General features: G+C 39.7%; 1 protein-coding gene across 7 annotated transcripts in view; it reads right to left on the bottom strand.

Annotated features, from left to right (window-relative positions):
• ltbp1 (latent transforming growth factor beta binding protein 1) overlaps positions 1 to 14,829 on the bottom strand; it is a 135,958-nt gene that overhangs the window by 53,615 nt on the left and 67,514 nt on the right. For all 7 annotated transcript variants that reach the window (XM_080287815.1, XM_080287813.1, XM_026190474.2 and 4 more), the window contains exons 6-8: positions 6,159 to 6,356; positions 5,462 to 5,739; positions 4,946 to 5,048 (exon numbers count right to left, since the gene is read on the bottom strand). In XM_080287815.1, coding sequence (XP_080143941.1) covers positions 4,946 to 5,048; positions 5,462 to 5,739; positions 6,159 to 6,356 — 579 coding nt within the window. The remainder of the gene's footprint in view (positions 1 to 4,945; positions 5,049 to 5,461; positions 5,740 to 6,158; positions 6,357 to 14,829) is intronic.

Genomic DNA, 14,829 nt, shown 5'->3' with positions numbered 1-14,829 from the left:
GTTTTGCGTATAACTGAATTACATATTTAATCTCTGTAGTTTCAGCGTATTGCTGTAAAATGAATATAAACTATTTGTATCTTTAAACAAACAGGAGTGGTTGAAGAGTAGATACGATTTAGTTCTAAACCAAACAGACAGAAGAAAGAAAAAAATTAATCATATTAAATTATATAGAGAGATGAGCTGAGATAAAAATACATTTATTTGAGCTTCTTCACGCAATAAGATGAGCAGCAAAGCCTCTATTATCTGTAAAAATACAATGGATTCATTCATTGAAAAATGACTAAATTAAGGTAATGATAGTTAGTTAAGACAGGATACAGTGTTCAAAAAGAGTTATTAATGGAACCATGAAGGGTTGCAGGGAAGGAGGTGGACGTAGCTGCTAGAAGCTACTTAAGCAGCAACATTAGTACACAGGAAGTCAGTCTCACTGCAGTACAGCTGGACAAAGGAACCAGTGGGTAGGTGGTACCCAAATACTCAAAAGAAGATTGATATTTTGTTCTAGAACAAAACAAGGCAATGATTGTTTGACCAAGAAAGCCAGTCTATTTACCAGTTACCACAGTCTCCATCGCACAATGGACTATTTCACACCTAAATGTTTAAAAAAAGAAAAAACACCTCATGCCTCCACCATTCCTGAGGAGAGGACAGAGAGTGCAAATCTCTGGCCCTTTGGTGACTCCCACTAAAATGCTGGATATGAAAAGACTTAATCTTCCCTGTCCTGGTGTCTTATTGCATGTGTGCTAAAAGCAAGCACACATGCAATAAAAGCAAGTCTTTCAGTTCTGTTCTCTCCTATACGCTAAGAACTATATCCTGAGCAGCTCAGGTGTGCAATCAGTCTTTTTAGACTACAGATTCCGTGGTGTCCCTAACAGCTGTGTTTTACGACAAAAAAACTGCTCCTCGCTGTTTAACCAGATGTGTATGCGAGGCCCTGACAGATTAAAGGATGGATCAAAGACCTATTGTTTCTGAAACTGTTGTTTCCCTTGGTTCAATAAAAACTTCATTGCTGTTTTGTATACTTTTTTAAGACTGAACAATTAGTCAAAAGCTGCAGCAGGGAGTTCATCTTTGCAGTTTTGTATTAATATTTCCCTAAAAATAGGGAAGGCCAAGTACAGAAGAGCAGGACAGAAATCCTTTGACAATGACAAAGCTGAGGGAATGGATTGGACTGGAGTCACTGATTAATGCTGAAACTGAATCAACTCTGAAATGGGGACACAGGGAGAAGACAGGCTCAGATTTCTGATACAAGTGTAAGTTGAATACAAAAGAATGAGTGTGCACCGAGCTGAGCTACAGCGTGAGTTAAAAGACCTTTACAATACTATAACCTCAAATCTACTGAAGCAGTACATATATTTTTTGTGTCAATAACCAAAAATTTACAGAGAAATTACTTCTGCTCAGGAGAAAGGAGAAAACTTAACGTGGGCACTCCAAAAACTCAGGCTGCTCTGGACGTCTCACTGGTTTGGAAAGGTCATTTATTCAAAGAGAGTGAAAAGACTTCAAATAGAAAAATAAATAAATAAAATAAAGAGCCTAAATTCTTCAGTGGGGGACAGTGATCATGTCATCAGCTGTAAAGTATTGTAATCTTAGAAACTTTCTGAAACTTGTCACTGTTTGGACACTACAGGAGATATCAAAAATGAAGAACAGCTGAAAACGTAAAGTCTTGGGACTGATTTCAATGTTGACTTTTTTTCTCTACCTTCTGAAACAGCTGAACATTTTGATGGCTTCTGCAGCACAAAGAATACATTTTTAATGTATACTGAGTACTGTGAATTCTTAAATAGCATTCACGTTAATAATGTTCAAATTCGTGGCTCTCTAGCTTTCAAATCAGCGTTTTCGGATCTATGCTCTGCTATTAGATACTAGTTTAAATACGAATAATTAGTATCGAAATTAATTCAGCATTAGATTCGAGGAAGGACCTAATTCTTTGGGAGGGGCTCAGGTACATTATAACTTTCTGGTAATATACTGCCCCCTTCTGTTGACAGTTAAGGTTGTGTTTTTCAATCTAACAAACTGCAATAAGGTGTGAAAATCCACAATGTTTAAAACACTTACTCACAGCTATATTCCTTGCAAACACTGGATATGGATTAGGATGCTGTGAATAATACTCAATTTGCTGTTGCACACAATAACCAACATGTTGCTATCGTAACGATGAGTTTGCAAAGTGTGTTTTCACATATGGGTATTGATGGATTTACACAAAAGTACTACAGTACCACCCCTTTCCTCAGTTCAGCTGGGGATAATACACTAGAGAGCGTCTTTTCATGCTCTACATACAACAGCGCTGGCTTCAAAGACAAGTTCCACAGTTCTATAAAGGGAGTAGTGTTGAGTAGCCAGCTACTACATAAAAAGGCTGGCAATTCCATCCTCACCTCCCCCACACACTCAGTTTAGCTGGTACCACTTTAAACAGAGCTAAGAGGCAAGGGCCAGCACCACATGCTGCCTTGGCATTTAGTGCTTTTCCTCTCTGGAAGTAGCTGTTTGGGTGAAAGTCACCTGTTTGTTAAATCGACCCAGTACAAGACTCATAATGTTTCCTAGCTGCATTTTTATTTTGCTTGTCACTAGCTGAAAGTTATGGCTGCAAAAGACACATTGAGCTGTGTTGAAACATTTTTAGAGTGTGGGTTTCAAGCCAGCTGGATATTTTGCTTTGACTGCTTTTAAGGAAGCCCAGTCTGAAATTTTACACTACTTTGAAAAAATGTCTTGAGGCATCCCTCATTTCTATATATTTTGCTTCTGAGGAGCCAGACTTCGTTGTCATTTTTTTGAAAGCGGTCTCACTTTGACCGCCAGTTACTTTGGAAATTGGCTGCTTTTTCATTCATTTTGAGTCCAGTCATCAAACCTGAACATTTTCCAAGAACAGGCCTTTTGTTATCGTTTGCTTGTTTTTTAAGCGACTTAACATTGACCTTTCAAACAGCTAAGCATAAAAATCAAGGCTCAAGGTAGCTCAAGGGCTGAATAAGTGTACTGTGTAAACACAACTTAGCAAAGAACCAGTTGTGTACCAGTTTCATCTGCGTTTGCTGCCAACATTCAAAAAAGAGCTTTCAAATGTTCTTAAAGAAGCCTGGAGATCCACTCCTGAAGACAACTTAAGAAAATTACAAGAAAGCAACTATTGACTTTCCAGGTGGGATTCTGTTTTTGTTATATACTCTATTTTCGCTGAGGTTTACACATATTATAACCGCTACACCTATTTGCTGTTTACCTAGAAAAATATAACAAAATGAGTGTTAATTCAAGATTTTTGTGCAGTATTATATTTGAAGACAAACTAGTCTTTGCAGAATTACACTGATTATATTCTCATTAAAATATCATCTTACATGTCCTAAGACATGATATGCTGTCAGTGAGGATCTGCTGCCAAACACACAGCATGTAATATAAAAGGTTAATGAGGTTGCTAAGAAAGTTGATACAGCATTATCTCAATACCACAGTGTGAAAGGGCACTGAGATGCTCCTCCACATGTTGCTGTAAAGGTTTAGAAAAGCAGGGCATTAATATCAGGCGAGTCAGCTGGATCGTCTTTCTCATGAACTGAACTGAACCAGTGCTCTTATTTATTCATAAAACACTGCCCTCATAAGTGTCAGCGCATCACGTGTAAGCGGCTGACTTTACCAGCTCTTAAAAACCAAGTGATTGTGTATCATGTCAGTGCAAGCAGCAGCTGCCAAGGTTTCCTGGGTCACGCTAGAGAAACATCCAATCCAACGCATTTCAGTTTGACTCAATTCAGTTTTATTTACATAGCACCAAATCACTGCAACAGCAAACTCAAGACGTTTTATACTGTAAGGTAAAGACCCTAAAACAGTCAGAGACAACTTCTCTGAGCAAGCACTTTGTGACAGTGGGAAGGAAAAACTCCCTTTTGACAGGAAGAAAGAGATTAGCCAGAGATTTTTAATAACTAATGATTAAATGCAGAGTGGTGTGTAAGCACACAGAGAGTGTAATGGAAAAGTGATTCTTGCTCATTCACAGCTTTTTACACATCCTTCAATCAACACATTTTTTCTAACCCCAACAGCACAAACACAGCAGAGACAGTTGCAGACAGGGTAGAGACGTCTATCAGTTACTGCTGCCTGTGTTGATATTCACCAGTCAGCCAAAGGTGCCGCGCCATTAACACAAGAATCCAGACGAATGCGTCATAAAAAATCCAACCCCCTAAGCTGTATAAATGTTTATGTGTTAAGTGGGGAATGACTCACTTTTGGAGCTATTCTAAGTGGCCGTTAGAAGAACTGAAGTTTTTGACGATGCATTGGATTCAGTTTGTAAAAATCTGAGGGCTGCCACTTAATTCACGCACACCATTATGTTTATTTGTGTGAGGCGCTTTCTGTGTTTGTGCTGGAGACATTGTAGCAACGACTCTAATTTTTGCTTGCTTCAAAAGCTTTTATGGTGTATAGGGCTTCTTTTTTGTTTTCAGCAATCATTATTAGAATGAAACAAATATTATTACTCTTATTAAGATATACTGTCTGTGGTTTTTCCAACTCATGGGGTACGCTCAGTAGGTGGTCAAAATCAGAGTCAAAAACTGTACTTTTCCACTATGCCATTACTTTCAAAATGCATTAAGAAGTGAAAAACTAGAAAAAATATTCTATTGGCAGCTCTGTGTTAAATTCTGTTGTTGATGGAACACAACTTAAAATACATAAACAATACCTTTAATGTTAATGATTTTCATATTTAGATTTCCATTCAAGATTTGAAAGTGGGCACTGGGACTGCAGAGCCCAGACCACCTGCCGGCATTTCTTCCCCTCAACGTTAATTCCATGGCTATGAATTCACTACCACTTTTAGAAAAACATCTAGACCTGGACTTACATGGTTTCTTCGGACACTTTTGGCATTTGTGGAATCCCCACGAGGTCCCAATGGTCCCACAGCACTGCTCCAGCTTAGTTAGAATGGGCAGAGCCTTTCCACACTAACACATCGAGATGGAGAGAACAGAGAAAAGGACAAAACAGTGAGGATTAATATTTTTGCTTCTGTGTATCCTCAGAGGACAAAAATAAATGCAAACCTCCTCATAAAATATGATCTGGTAATGCAGAGAATATTAATTTTAAACTTTGAGCTATACTAACTAACAGGCATTATTTCTGTTCTGTATTTTACATCCATCGTCTTCTATAAATGTGTCTTTGGGATTAATACCACCGGTGTCATGTTTTGTAGTCTTTGTGCCTCTTATTGTTGTCCATATCTAATCAAAATATTTCCCAGACTTTTTGATTGATTGCTTTAGATTACTGAAACTGAAAGGCTTACTTGATCTAACAGATGTGTTATGACTGTAATTAAGCTCACAAACAGCAGACATGTCTGACATTGTACCTGACTGCCTGCTGTCTCCTGGAAGCAGCGGCCCAGTGCATTCTTAGAGGTGACAGGCTGGTACTGAGGAAACTGGTAGCTGTGCTGGCCCGGATAGACTATGTTGTAGCCATGGTGCTGGATCTTCTGGCTGCTTTCGCTGTGATGGTAGCTATAACTAGTGGATGAGGAGGAGCCTTTTGTTTGCTGTCCATTGTTGTTGTAATTGTCCAACTGAGACACCTGGTGGAACTGAACTGAGGCCTCTGGGGGGTGATTGATGTGGATGTTGACGATGCCTGGGCCGTACAGGAAGAAAAACACATACTGTATACAAGCATGACACTGATGTGGTCCATCACAGTAGATGATTAAGATTAACCATCTTTGTTAGGTTTATGATGTCACTAGTAAGGAGTCCAACTCTCCCCAAAAGCAAGAGACAAACAAAAATGACTTTCCTGACAAAAAAAAGTAACAAATTGTGATATGCCTCAGTTACAATAAATCCTATTAATAAGTAAATAAATAAACCCAAAGCCTAATCCTATTTTGAAGAAGAGAAAAACTGATATTTTAGGAGAAGATGCACATATTTATTGATGTGCATCAACTGGATTGTTTCTCTTTGTTTCTTGATTGCCAAGGCCCGAGAGACCAATCTAATTGGATAAAACACATATGATGATTGTCTAGGCCAATGTCACATTTCACTCACCAGGTGTCTGGCCGTTGCTATAGGTCAGAGGCAGGGTGTGTGTGGAGTGGACCTGATTCTGGCTGTAGCCTCCTGATGTCTGCTGGTGTCCGTTCTGAACCGCCATCTGGCAGAACTTTCCGGTGAAGTTTGGAGGGCATTGGCATTTGTCCCTGGTGCTGCACTTACCGCCATTTATACAGGGCAGGTGACACACCACTAAGCAGAGGAAAGACCAAGCGAAAGTTGTTAATGCGCTACTGGCTCCACTTCAACACACACAAACACTCGCCAATAATGAGTTTGAAATGATCAACAAATCAGCGAGTCAGCCCAGATTTTCATTTGTGTGACTGGTTAGCACATGTCACCACGAAACAAGTAAAATGCAAGCTATTCAAGGGAAAATATTATTCTTAGAGAAGTCTACTGTTCTCACAGACCATGAACACACAGCACAGAGCAGGTTGCAGATCTGTACACATAACTTTAAGAGTGGATAGGTACAAACATCAGCGTGTACGGGTGAAGTGAGGGATACCACAAATTCACTGTTTTTCAGGCACAAGGTTCACACTGACAGTAAACCAGGTGATACAATATATATGTAAGGACTGTTTCCTGTTTAACTGTGTAATGTAGTAGAAATTAAATACAAGATCCAAGACAAAATAAAAATGTGTTGTCAAGCTTTGACATCTCTTTCAGCTCTGACTGATTATTTTCTTGTCTCAGAGCCTGATAAAGTCAAACCAGAGGTCATCCATGAACAGGAAAATCATGTCACTCACATCTAAAAACTCCAGCCCACCACAGCAGCCGTTAATCATCACTGTCAAACATCTTTCCACACAATCACTCTACATACCTCATCAGCACAGGGCACACCACATGGAAAACGTCCTGTATACGAGCTAGTATGAAATTCACCAGTGTGTGAGCACATGTTTACACGTGCTTAATCCCTGCTTATTCCACTTTTCATTTTACTCAGTATGACTCTCAGTGACATGTATAAACTCTATAAAAGAAGTGGATGCAACTACTGCCATCTCTTAGTGTGTACATTATTATTTACAAGCCTTTTGGACTGAGAATTAACCACATTGTTGGTAACAAGGGTAGAGCAGGCTAGGACTGAGGGGTTATGTGACTGAAAGAGCAGAAGACACTTTGCACAACCATGTGGTAGTCAATCACAAAATAGCCCGACTTTAGAGTATACCACTTTTACGTTGTCTTTTTTTTGTTTTCAAACATAAACTGCTGGACAATTTAAAGTGAGATGTTTGCTAATAGAAACTATGATGCTTTTCCTTATTTTTGTCATACACTGTTGCAATGGCCAAACGCATCATTCAATCAGAGTTTCCTGACCTGCTGTCCATCTACACCAAGCGGTGCAAGACTAAAGCCAGGAATATTACGATGGACCTCTCCCATCCCAACAATGGACTCTACTCACTGTTGAGGTCTGGGAAGCGCTTCCGCTCCCTTAAGGCCAAAACAGAGAGAATGAGGAGGAGCTTCTTCCCCCAGGCTAGTCGGGCCCTGAACCAGGTGCAGGACTGGACTCTCCCACACACATCGCATCACCGCACGCACTCTGTTTGCACACTTCTTATAATTTATAATTTCCTTTTCTTCATAATTTCTTTCATAAATCATTATTTCCACATTCTTTTTACTGTAAAATTAAAAGTTAAAATCTGTAAATGTTGTAGTAACCTGTAAATCTGTAAATCTTACTGTCATTTAATGGTCGGGCATTGCACAGCAATAAGCATTTCACCACATGTCGCACTGTGTATGGTGCTGTGTGTGACAGATAAAATTTGAATTTGAATGTCCCGTGGGCTAAAAGCTTCAGACTGCTCTACATACTTGGGTTTTAGACAGTTTTTTTCTATTCTTGGACCTGTATGATGTCAGTAACGATGGCCCTTTAGCCCTTCGTCTCAGATGAACAGCTATAGTAATGAACACAGTTTAAAATACTTGCTGTCCAGACCTTCTGTTTCTGTGGCCCATCCAATCAGAAGGCCTTGGCTTGAAGGGAGAGGAATTAAAATAACTTCTTTCAGACAGACAGTGATCTTCGGTCCAGTATAAGATGAATATAAACAATATTTTGAATTATGCAAATCCAGTGTAGTGGAATCTAAGAATAAAAATTTGGACTTGGAAATGAGCAGAACAGGGTTTCAGTGTCCAGCTGACTCGACGCTAAAACCTTACGCGTGTTCTGTCATTGTTCTGTTACACAGCGGTTCTGTGTTTGATTTGTTGCACTATATTTAGACTTTGTTTACTGATGTTGGGCCCCAATATGCCCAAATGTCAAAGAGAAATTAAAAATGCATGGCGTGGAAGAGTTCGGGTCTTAGGAGGTTAAAGTAAAGAGTTTTAGTACAGAAGCACAGATGATATCACTGATGTGTGTCCAGAGTGAGTCACTGCTCACTATAAAATAATCAGTATAACGGTAATGTGAGTGTATTGCAGCGAGACTTTGTGTACATGAACATGAAATTTATTCTAATCAGCCAGACAGAATTGGAAATTAAAGCTGGTGTCTATTACAAACCTGTTTCAAATAAAGGCCTACTACCTTCCACAGTCGAGGTACTGTAAATACAGGGAGTCATCACTGTTTGATGAAACATTTTGTTTGTTACTCTAAATACGATTATATTTAACAAAATAAACAGCCTATACTTAACTAGCTGCTATTCCCATAAACTCCACTTCTAACTGGAGACGGTGTAGTTGCCACCTGCTGGCATACAAATAGTTTGGTATACCCAAATGTAAAAGCTTGAGAAAGAAGAAACTGCAAGACCAAAATTCAAAAATGTGTTCTCAGACCTCAGCAGACAACCTGCTGAATTTAATGTTGTTATTATTAGAGTGAGAACTGAGGAAGACTCAAGACATCATAAACCAGAAATTATCCTTTCGAGAAGGAAGGATAATTCTTATGTGCAGAATGAGCACAAGCAAGTGTGCACACACTGTGATTTTCAAAAGCACCTCTTTGAAAATGAAATGTTGAGATCTAAGACCTCTGTTTTTCCCGTTCTCCATTTTTATACTCAGCTGACATAATAGGACAGTCACTCTCAGTGTTGGGGTTTTATATAGTAAACCTGAGTCTCATTGCTTGTGTTCTTAAAAGATTATTCACTCTCAAAGGAATTCCATTTAGCACAACACATGTACTGTATACATACCCTCTCCACAGAAGTCAACAAAGTGAATATTAAAGAGGCTATTCGCTCCAGCTTTCAGTTTCTGTAAATGGCAGTTTTAGCTAAGATCACTATAGTCAAAAGATCATTATTTCCACTTGTGGTGATTTATATTTTTTGTTATATTGAGCAGAGAGCACACCTTTCCACACTTCAAAATACAAACATGGACATCCAGCAGGACCCCCAGACCCCTCAGAAAAGGGTATGACAGCAAATAATATATTAGAGTCAGTACAAAAAGAGGAGTTGGAATGAAGGGGGTTTGCACAGTAAACAGCTTGCAGAGCATGCTCTATGTGGTATTTGACAGTTGAGTCCATGGAAGGATATCAACTGGGTACTTAAAGCACCACAGTCAAAATATTTTTTATATATTTTTAAAATAGTTTTAACATTCTATGCACTCAAACAATTTGTCTCTGACAATGTCCTCATGAAAAGCAGAGCCTAGGGACAAAGATAACAAAAGGTCAAAAGGTCAAAAACTGAATGTCCAGTTAGCATCCCCAGAAAATTTAGGACTGGTGATGAATTTCATGAAGATCCCTCAGCTGCCACAACCCTGCTTCTATACACACAAAAGTAGTTTTCCAGGATGAAATTTCAAAGTGTGAAGCCAGAGGTTTTCTTCTGGTTTTCTTCTGGAAAACGCAGGTTTTCAGCTGATGTGACTGCGAGTGGAGAAAAGGAAAGAGGAGGCACGTATTCCAAAAGCTGATGAATGTTCTGAGAGTCTTTGTCCAGAATCAGAAAGACTTCTGCTGAAAAACTCCCCATAATAACTCTGGAGATGTCGCTTCTGTTCATACATATGTGATTGATGATAAAACTGCGCACTTTGGACAATAACCACTCTGTAATAACCATGTGACTGTGTGAAGGCTAAGACAATAAAAACATGAATGATATCTGTACTGATACATGAAAGATAATTAAACTCCTGGAGGATTGTGTCCCAGCACTGTTCCAAGTGGCACCTTCACATTTAGGGAGACCGTCTGTGTCATATTTGGTTTTGGAAAGGAGCAGTGCCTGTGCAGAGAGTGCAGGATGTTTGCACACTTCTGAAAATCACCTGCTTCTGTCAGATGGTTTCAATTATAAAGAGTTTGTGCTAGGGAGCACTTCTTCAAAGATTTGTCTTCTTGTGCCTTAGAAAGATTGTGTCTATGTGGTCTCTCCAGTTATTGCAGCCTCCTTCAACTGGACATGCATGGTGTCAGGTTAACTGGTGATTCTAAACTGGACGTGAACTCTGTGTGCGTGTGTGTGTGTGTGTGTGTGTGTGTGTGTGTGTGTGTGTCCATCCATCCAGGGTGTACCGCCTCACAATATAACAGCTGGGATAGGCTCCAGCTCAACCATGACTGTGACTTGGACATGTGGAAACGGATGGTTGGACGGATGGATGGACTAGCTAAGAATAGCTAAACTGACTTGAACATGAAAAGTGAAACTAAATTAAAGCTGAGACTTGCTAACATGTGGTACCAGTTATTTCATTTAAAACTGAATGTGAGAATGAGCATAGCCTGAAGAACAAAAAATGTAAGTGTCTAGACTGTTTATGCAGGATTCATTGCATATAAAATGAAAGTAATGCTGAAAGAAAATGAAAGCTACTTTCCTCACCATGAACTGGTACACCTGTGTTTCTCCTTTAGGCCCTGCTGCTTTGCCTTACACACTCACACCTCCCACCAAAACTTTATTTTTTGTTAAATCCAACTGTAAGTGATTCGATGTTGTCTGGACTGCAACAAATGAGCTGGCAGCCACAGGCACCTTTAATAAAGGGAAGCAGAAGCTGAGGGCCAGAAAGCTCTCAGCACTTGGAAAGACACTGGACTCACCTGGGAGAAAATATGCCAGAGGAGCTGGAAAAACACCACTTAATTTCACTCTCCAGGGGCTGCAGTGGGCCAAATGGGATGCACATTGAAAAGACTGAACCAGAGATTTTTTTTTAAAAACATATCCTGCTGTTTGCTATGACGTTATTGCCTGAATACTGTTGTCTATCACCAAACCCTAAGTAGCTTTTATCTAACATTTTGCCACAAATCACTAATTTTCCAATATTTGCTAAATTGACCACATTAGGGCTAAAAAATTGATTACATGGACTAACCTCACCTCTTAATCTTTGTGTTTTGGTGTTTTCTGTCCCATTGCAACAGGTGTATAAAACTAAGCATCAAACCATACAGTCTGCCTCTACTAAAAATTATAAAAGAATGGATTCTTCTAAAGAGGTGAATGAGTTTGAGTGTTGTACTACGCGTTACTCTTAATCTGTTCATCCCTCTGTGATCAGCTGTAGGTGGAAACAACCATCAAATGCTTGATATTTACCAGAGAGCCTCATGTCGCAGTTACAAACGTTCTAAATGTTGCAATCTTTGATTATTGTTGCACATGTTCAGAATTATTTCGTTTCATTACTCATCCAAGTGGCTTCTTCAGTCTCAGCTGATTGCAGGTTTCTCCAACCTTATAAACAGAACATCACATCATGAAGGCCCTGAGTAAATGTGGTTATCTCAGCTGGACTTTTGTCAGCCTATCAAATTGCTGCCATGAGCTTGGTGTCCACATTCTCACCTACAAAATGTTCAAATCAAACTGTTTAAATCTGCATTTCATCCTTTTATAAATCATTTAGCAAATCTTATCAACGCCTTCATGTGCTGTAACCACAGCGCTGTGACACTGCTGTCACAGCAGTAACAAGACTGGCCTACCGCAAATGTTTTGAACCTTCATCACCACAATAATTAGTGTGTAGCCCCAGTGGATGGAAAAATAAAATCACAAATTATTTACATCATTTCTATGTACAATATTATTACTATAGGGAAGAACCATGAACTGCAGCCAGTGAGGCTGAGACATTCACACAGATGGATGACAGACTGGGCTGATGTCCCAGTGAACATTTTTCTGCTGATTAGCTTGTGAAAAGTCTTGAGGCAGCTAAGTTATAACCAGATAGCATTTGACTGAAAATAAAGTTTATTCCACTGGGATTATTCTAAAGAGGTAATAAATTCTCCAGAACACAAGAGAATCCAAAATGGCAGGAGATGTTTAAACTTTGTAGAGCTTTAAAGTTTCTAGTTTCCTCTGTTTACATGAAACTTGCTGATAAATGCATCATCAAGTTGCATCTTCTGGACATGAGATCTCAGTTAACTGGCATGAGTATAAAAACAGTATAAACACATCCACAGTTTAGGGAATCAGCGCTCGTCCCTCAACACCTATCTCATGAGGTAAGTATGATAAACAAGACGAGCATGATTTATTCGGTCTCAGTTCTTGAAGCTCACTATGGTGTGCAAGTAACTTTCATCTAGGCTCTGCCCTGCACACTGTTGCTGGAATGAGAAAGACAGAGAAAGGAAGCGCTTGAACTTTAAGGGGAGGACGAAGCAAGCTTGGACAAGCATGTGAGCTCATAGCAAATGTTACGACTGTAAACATGTTTGTGCCTGGTGCTGCCTTTTGGAGCATTTTTAATGCTCTGTGCAGTTTTGGTGTGTGAAGTTCTACTTTATTATTGGCCTGTTATTGAGCATGAGGTAGCCAATATTAGTTTCTATGCAATGCATCATCCTAATCAAGTTTACTCACATTACATGATAACTGAGCACGCCACCATTCTCAACTAAATAGGCACACTTCTGGTTGCCAAAAATGGCAATTTTATCAAACAAAACAGCAAATGGTGCGTATTAAAAGTGACAGATGGACTGGTGCAGTAGTTACAGTACTGTGGATGCTATACTGGTCTCCTGTGGTGAGAGCTGGGCATGAAAGTGAAGCTGTTGATTTACTGTTTGATCTGCATTCAAACCCATAACTACAGCCACAAGCTGCACGTAGTGCCCGAAATGGAGTGTGACAACTCTAAAATCGTTGAAAGATTTAGCAACTGCAGAAGACCCATTTTGATGGATGCCTTTTTAACATATAAGAAAGCATGCAAGTTAGCTGCCACGTTAACTCTCATTTCTCTCAATCCTATGGTGGGAAGTGGTCTGATCACAGTAGGCAGAGACAGCATACCCACAATGTGCCCAGATTCTATGTGTGGGACCCACATGTGGCCACACATGCATATTAGTGTATTACCACCACTAATTGATATTGAGTGAGCAGTAGATTATTGCTTAAAAAAAGCTAGTTTTATCCACTCCCTTATTCACATTATATTACACCAGATACTCTTCCTGACACAACCCTCAAGTGATTTAAGGCTCCTCCCAAGGACAAACCTTGCTCTTTTGCTTCATAGTCAGACATGTAAGGACAGGACAGGTTCCATAGGGAATCACCTGTCCTAATAAACAAACAAACAAACAAACAAACAAAAACAAAAACACAATTCAAATCCTATCCCACTAGTCAGTCTACAGTCGTTTGCAGTTCACTTCCAAAGTTCTTTTGCAACAAGATAAGATCCAATTTAACTTCCATTTTATTGAGGTTATAAATCAGTCACCTTCTCTCAGCTTCATATATGTTCTGTGGTTTCACCAGAATATTTCCCTGTATGCTGGTTCCCTATTATAAATACAGCATACACACACATACAGGTATGGATGAATTGTGGGACTGTATGGGCAGGGCAAACCAACACTTATCCCACACAGGCCCTAAGTGAGCGTCCGGACATAGGTCTTACAGCAGATGAGTTTTCTCTATATAAAACCCATATAGAAGCCCCTACCAGCTGGGTGCAGGCACACCCAACTGAGGCCCATGTGGGATAAATGTAGGTTTGGCCTGCCCAAACAACCCCACAGTTCATCCACAGCTACCCAGTGTGGGCCCGCATGGACATGTTTGCTAGCCAATCATATGATTACTGGATTATTTAAGTAATATTCATCTCCTTTATATCTCCACTTCAGCCTCTTCAGTGCATCCCCAACCCCTCTTGAAGTTTTTCACTTTTACCACTTTTTGGTTATTGGTTACTGGCTCCAATACTAATGTCAAAGACTGGAAACATTCACCTAAAGTTATATTTATCCAATAGCCAGAAGGGAGTTCAGGCATCACTGTTAATCCATCCCAGTGCAAAAAAGAAAACCATCCTTCCGGGTCATTCACAGTTAACAGTCTGAGGCTCTTTTTCCGTGAGCTGGTGTTACTCCAGTCATACTAATTTGTTCAGCTGCGTCAGACAGGAATTCAGTGAGTTCGACTCCCCATGTTTATTCATGTGTCACAGCCAGATACACTCATCTGCTTCTTGTAAGCACTCAGGCGGGTTAAGACACAGTCTGCTGGCTCTGTGAAACACCAAACAACACCCATGCCATGTGCTCTGTTACACAGGAGCAGTTCATGACATTCTCCAGTTTTAATCTAACTGTCTACACTAATCTTGAGGTCATTAACGCTACCTTTGGTTTTACCGTTCCCTT

Source organism: Astatotilapia calliptera, chromosome 13 (genome assembly GCF_964374335.1).
Source record: "Astatotilapia calliptera chromosome 13, fAstCal68.1, whole genome shotgun sequence".
Classification (NCBI taxonomy): Eukaryota; Metazoa; Chordata; class Actinopteri; order Cichliformes; family Cichlidae; genus Astatotilapia; species Astatotilapia calliptera.
This window is presented reverse-complemented; position numbering and strand designations above follow the sequence as displayed.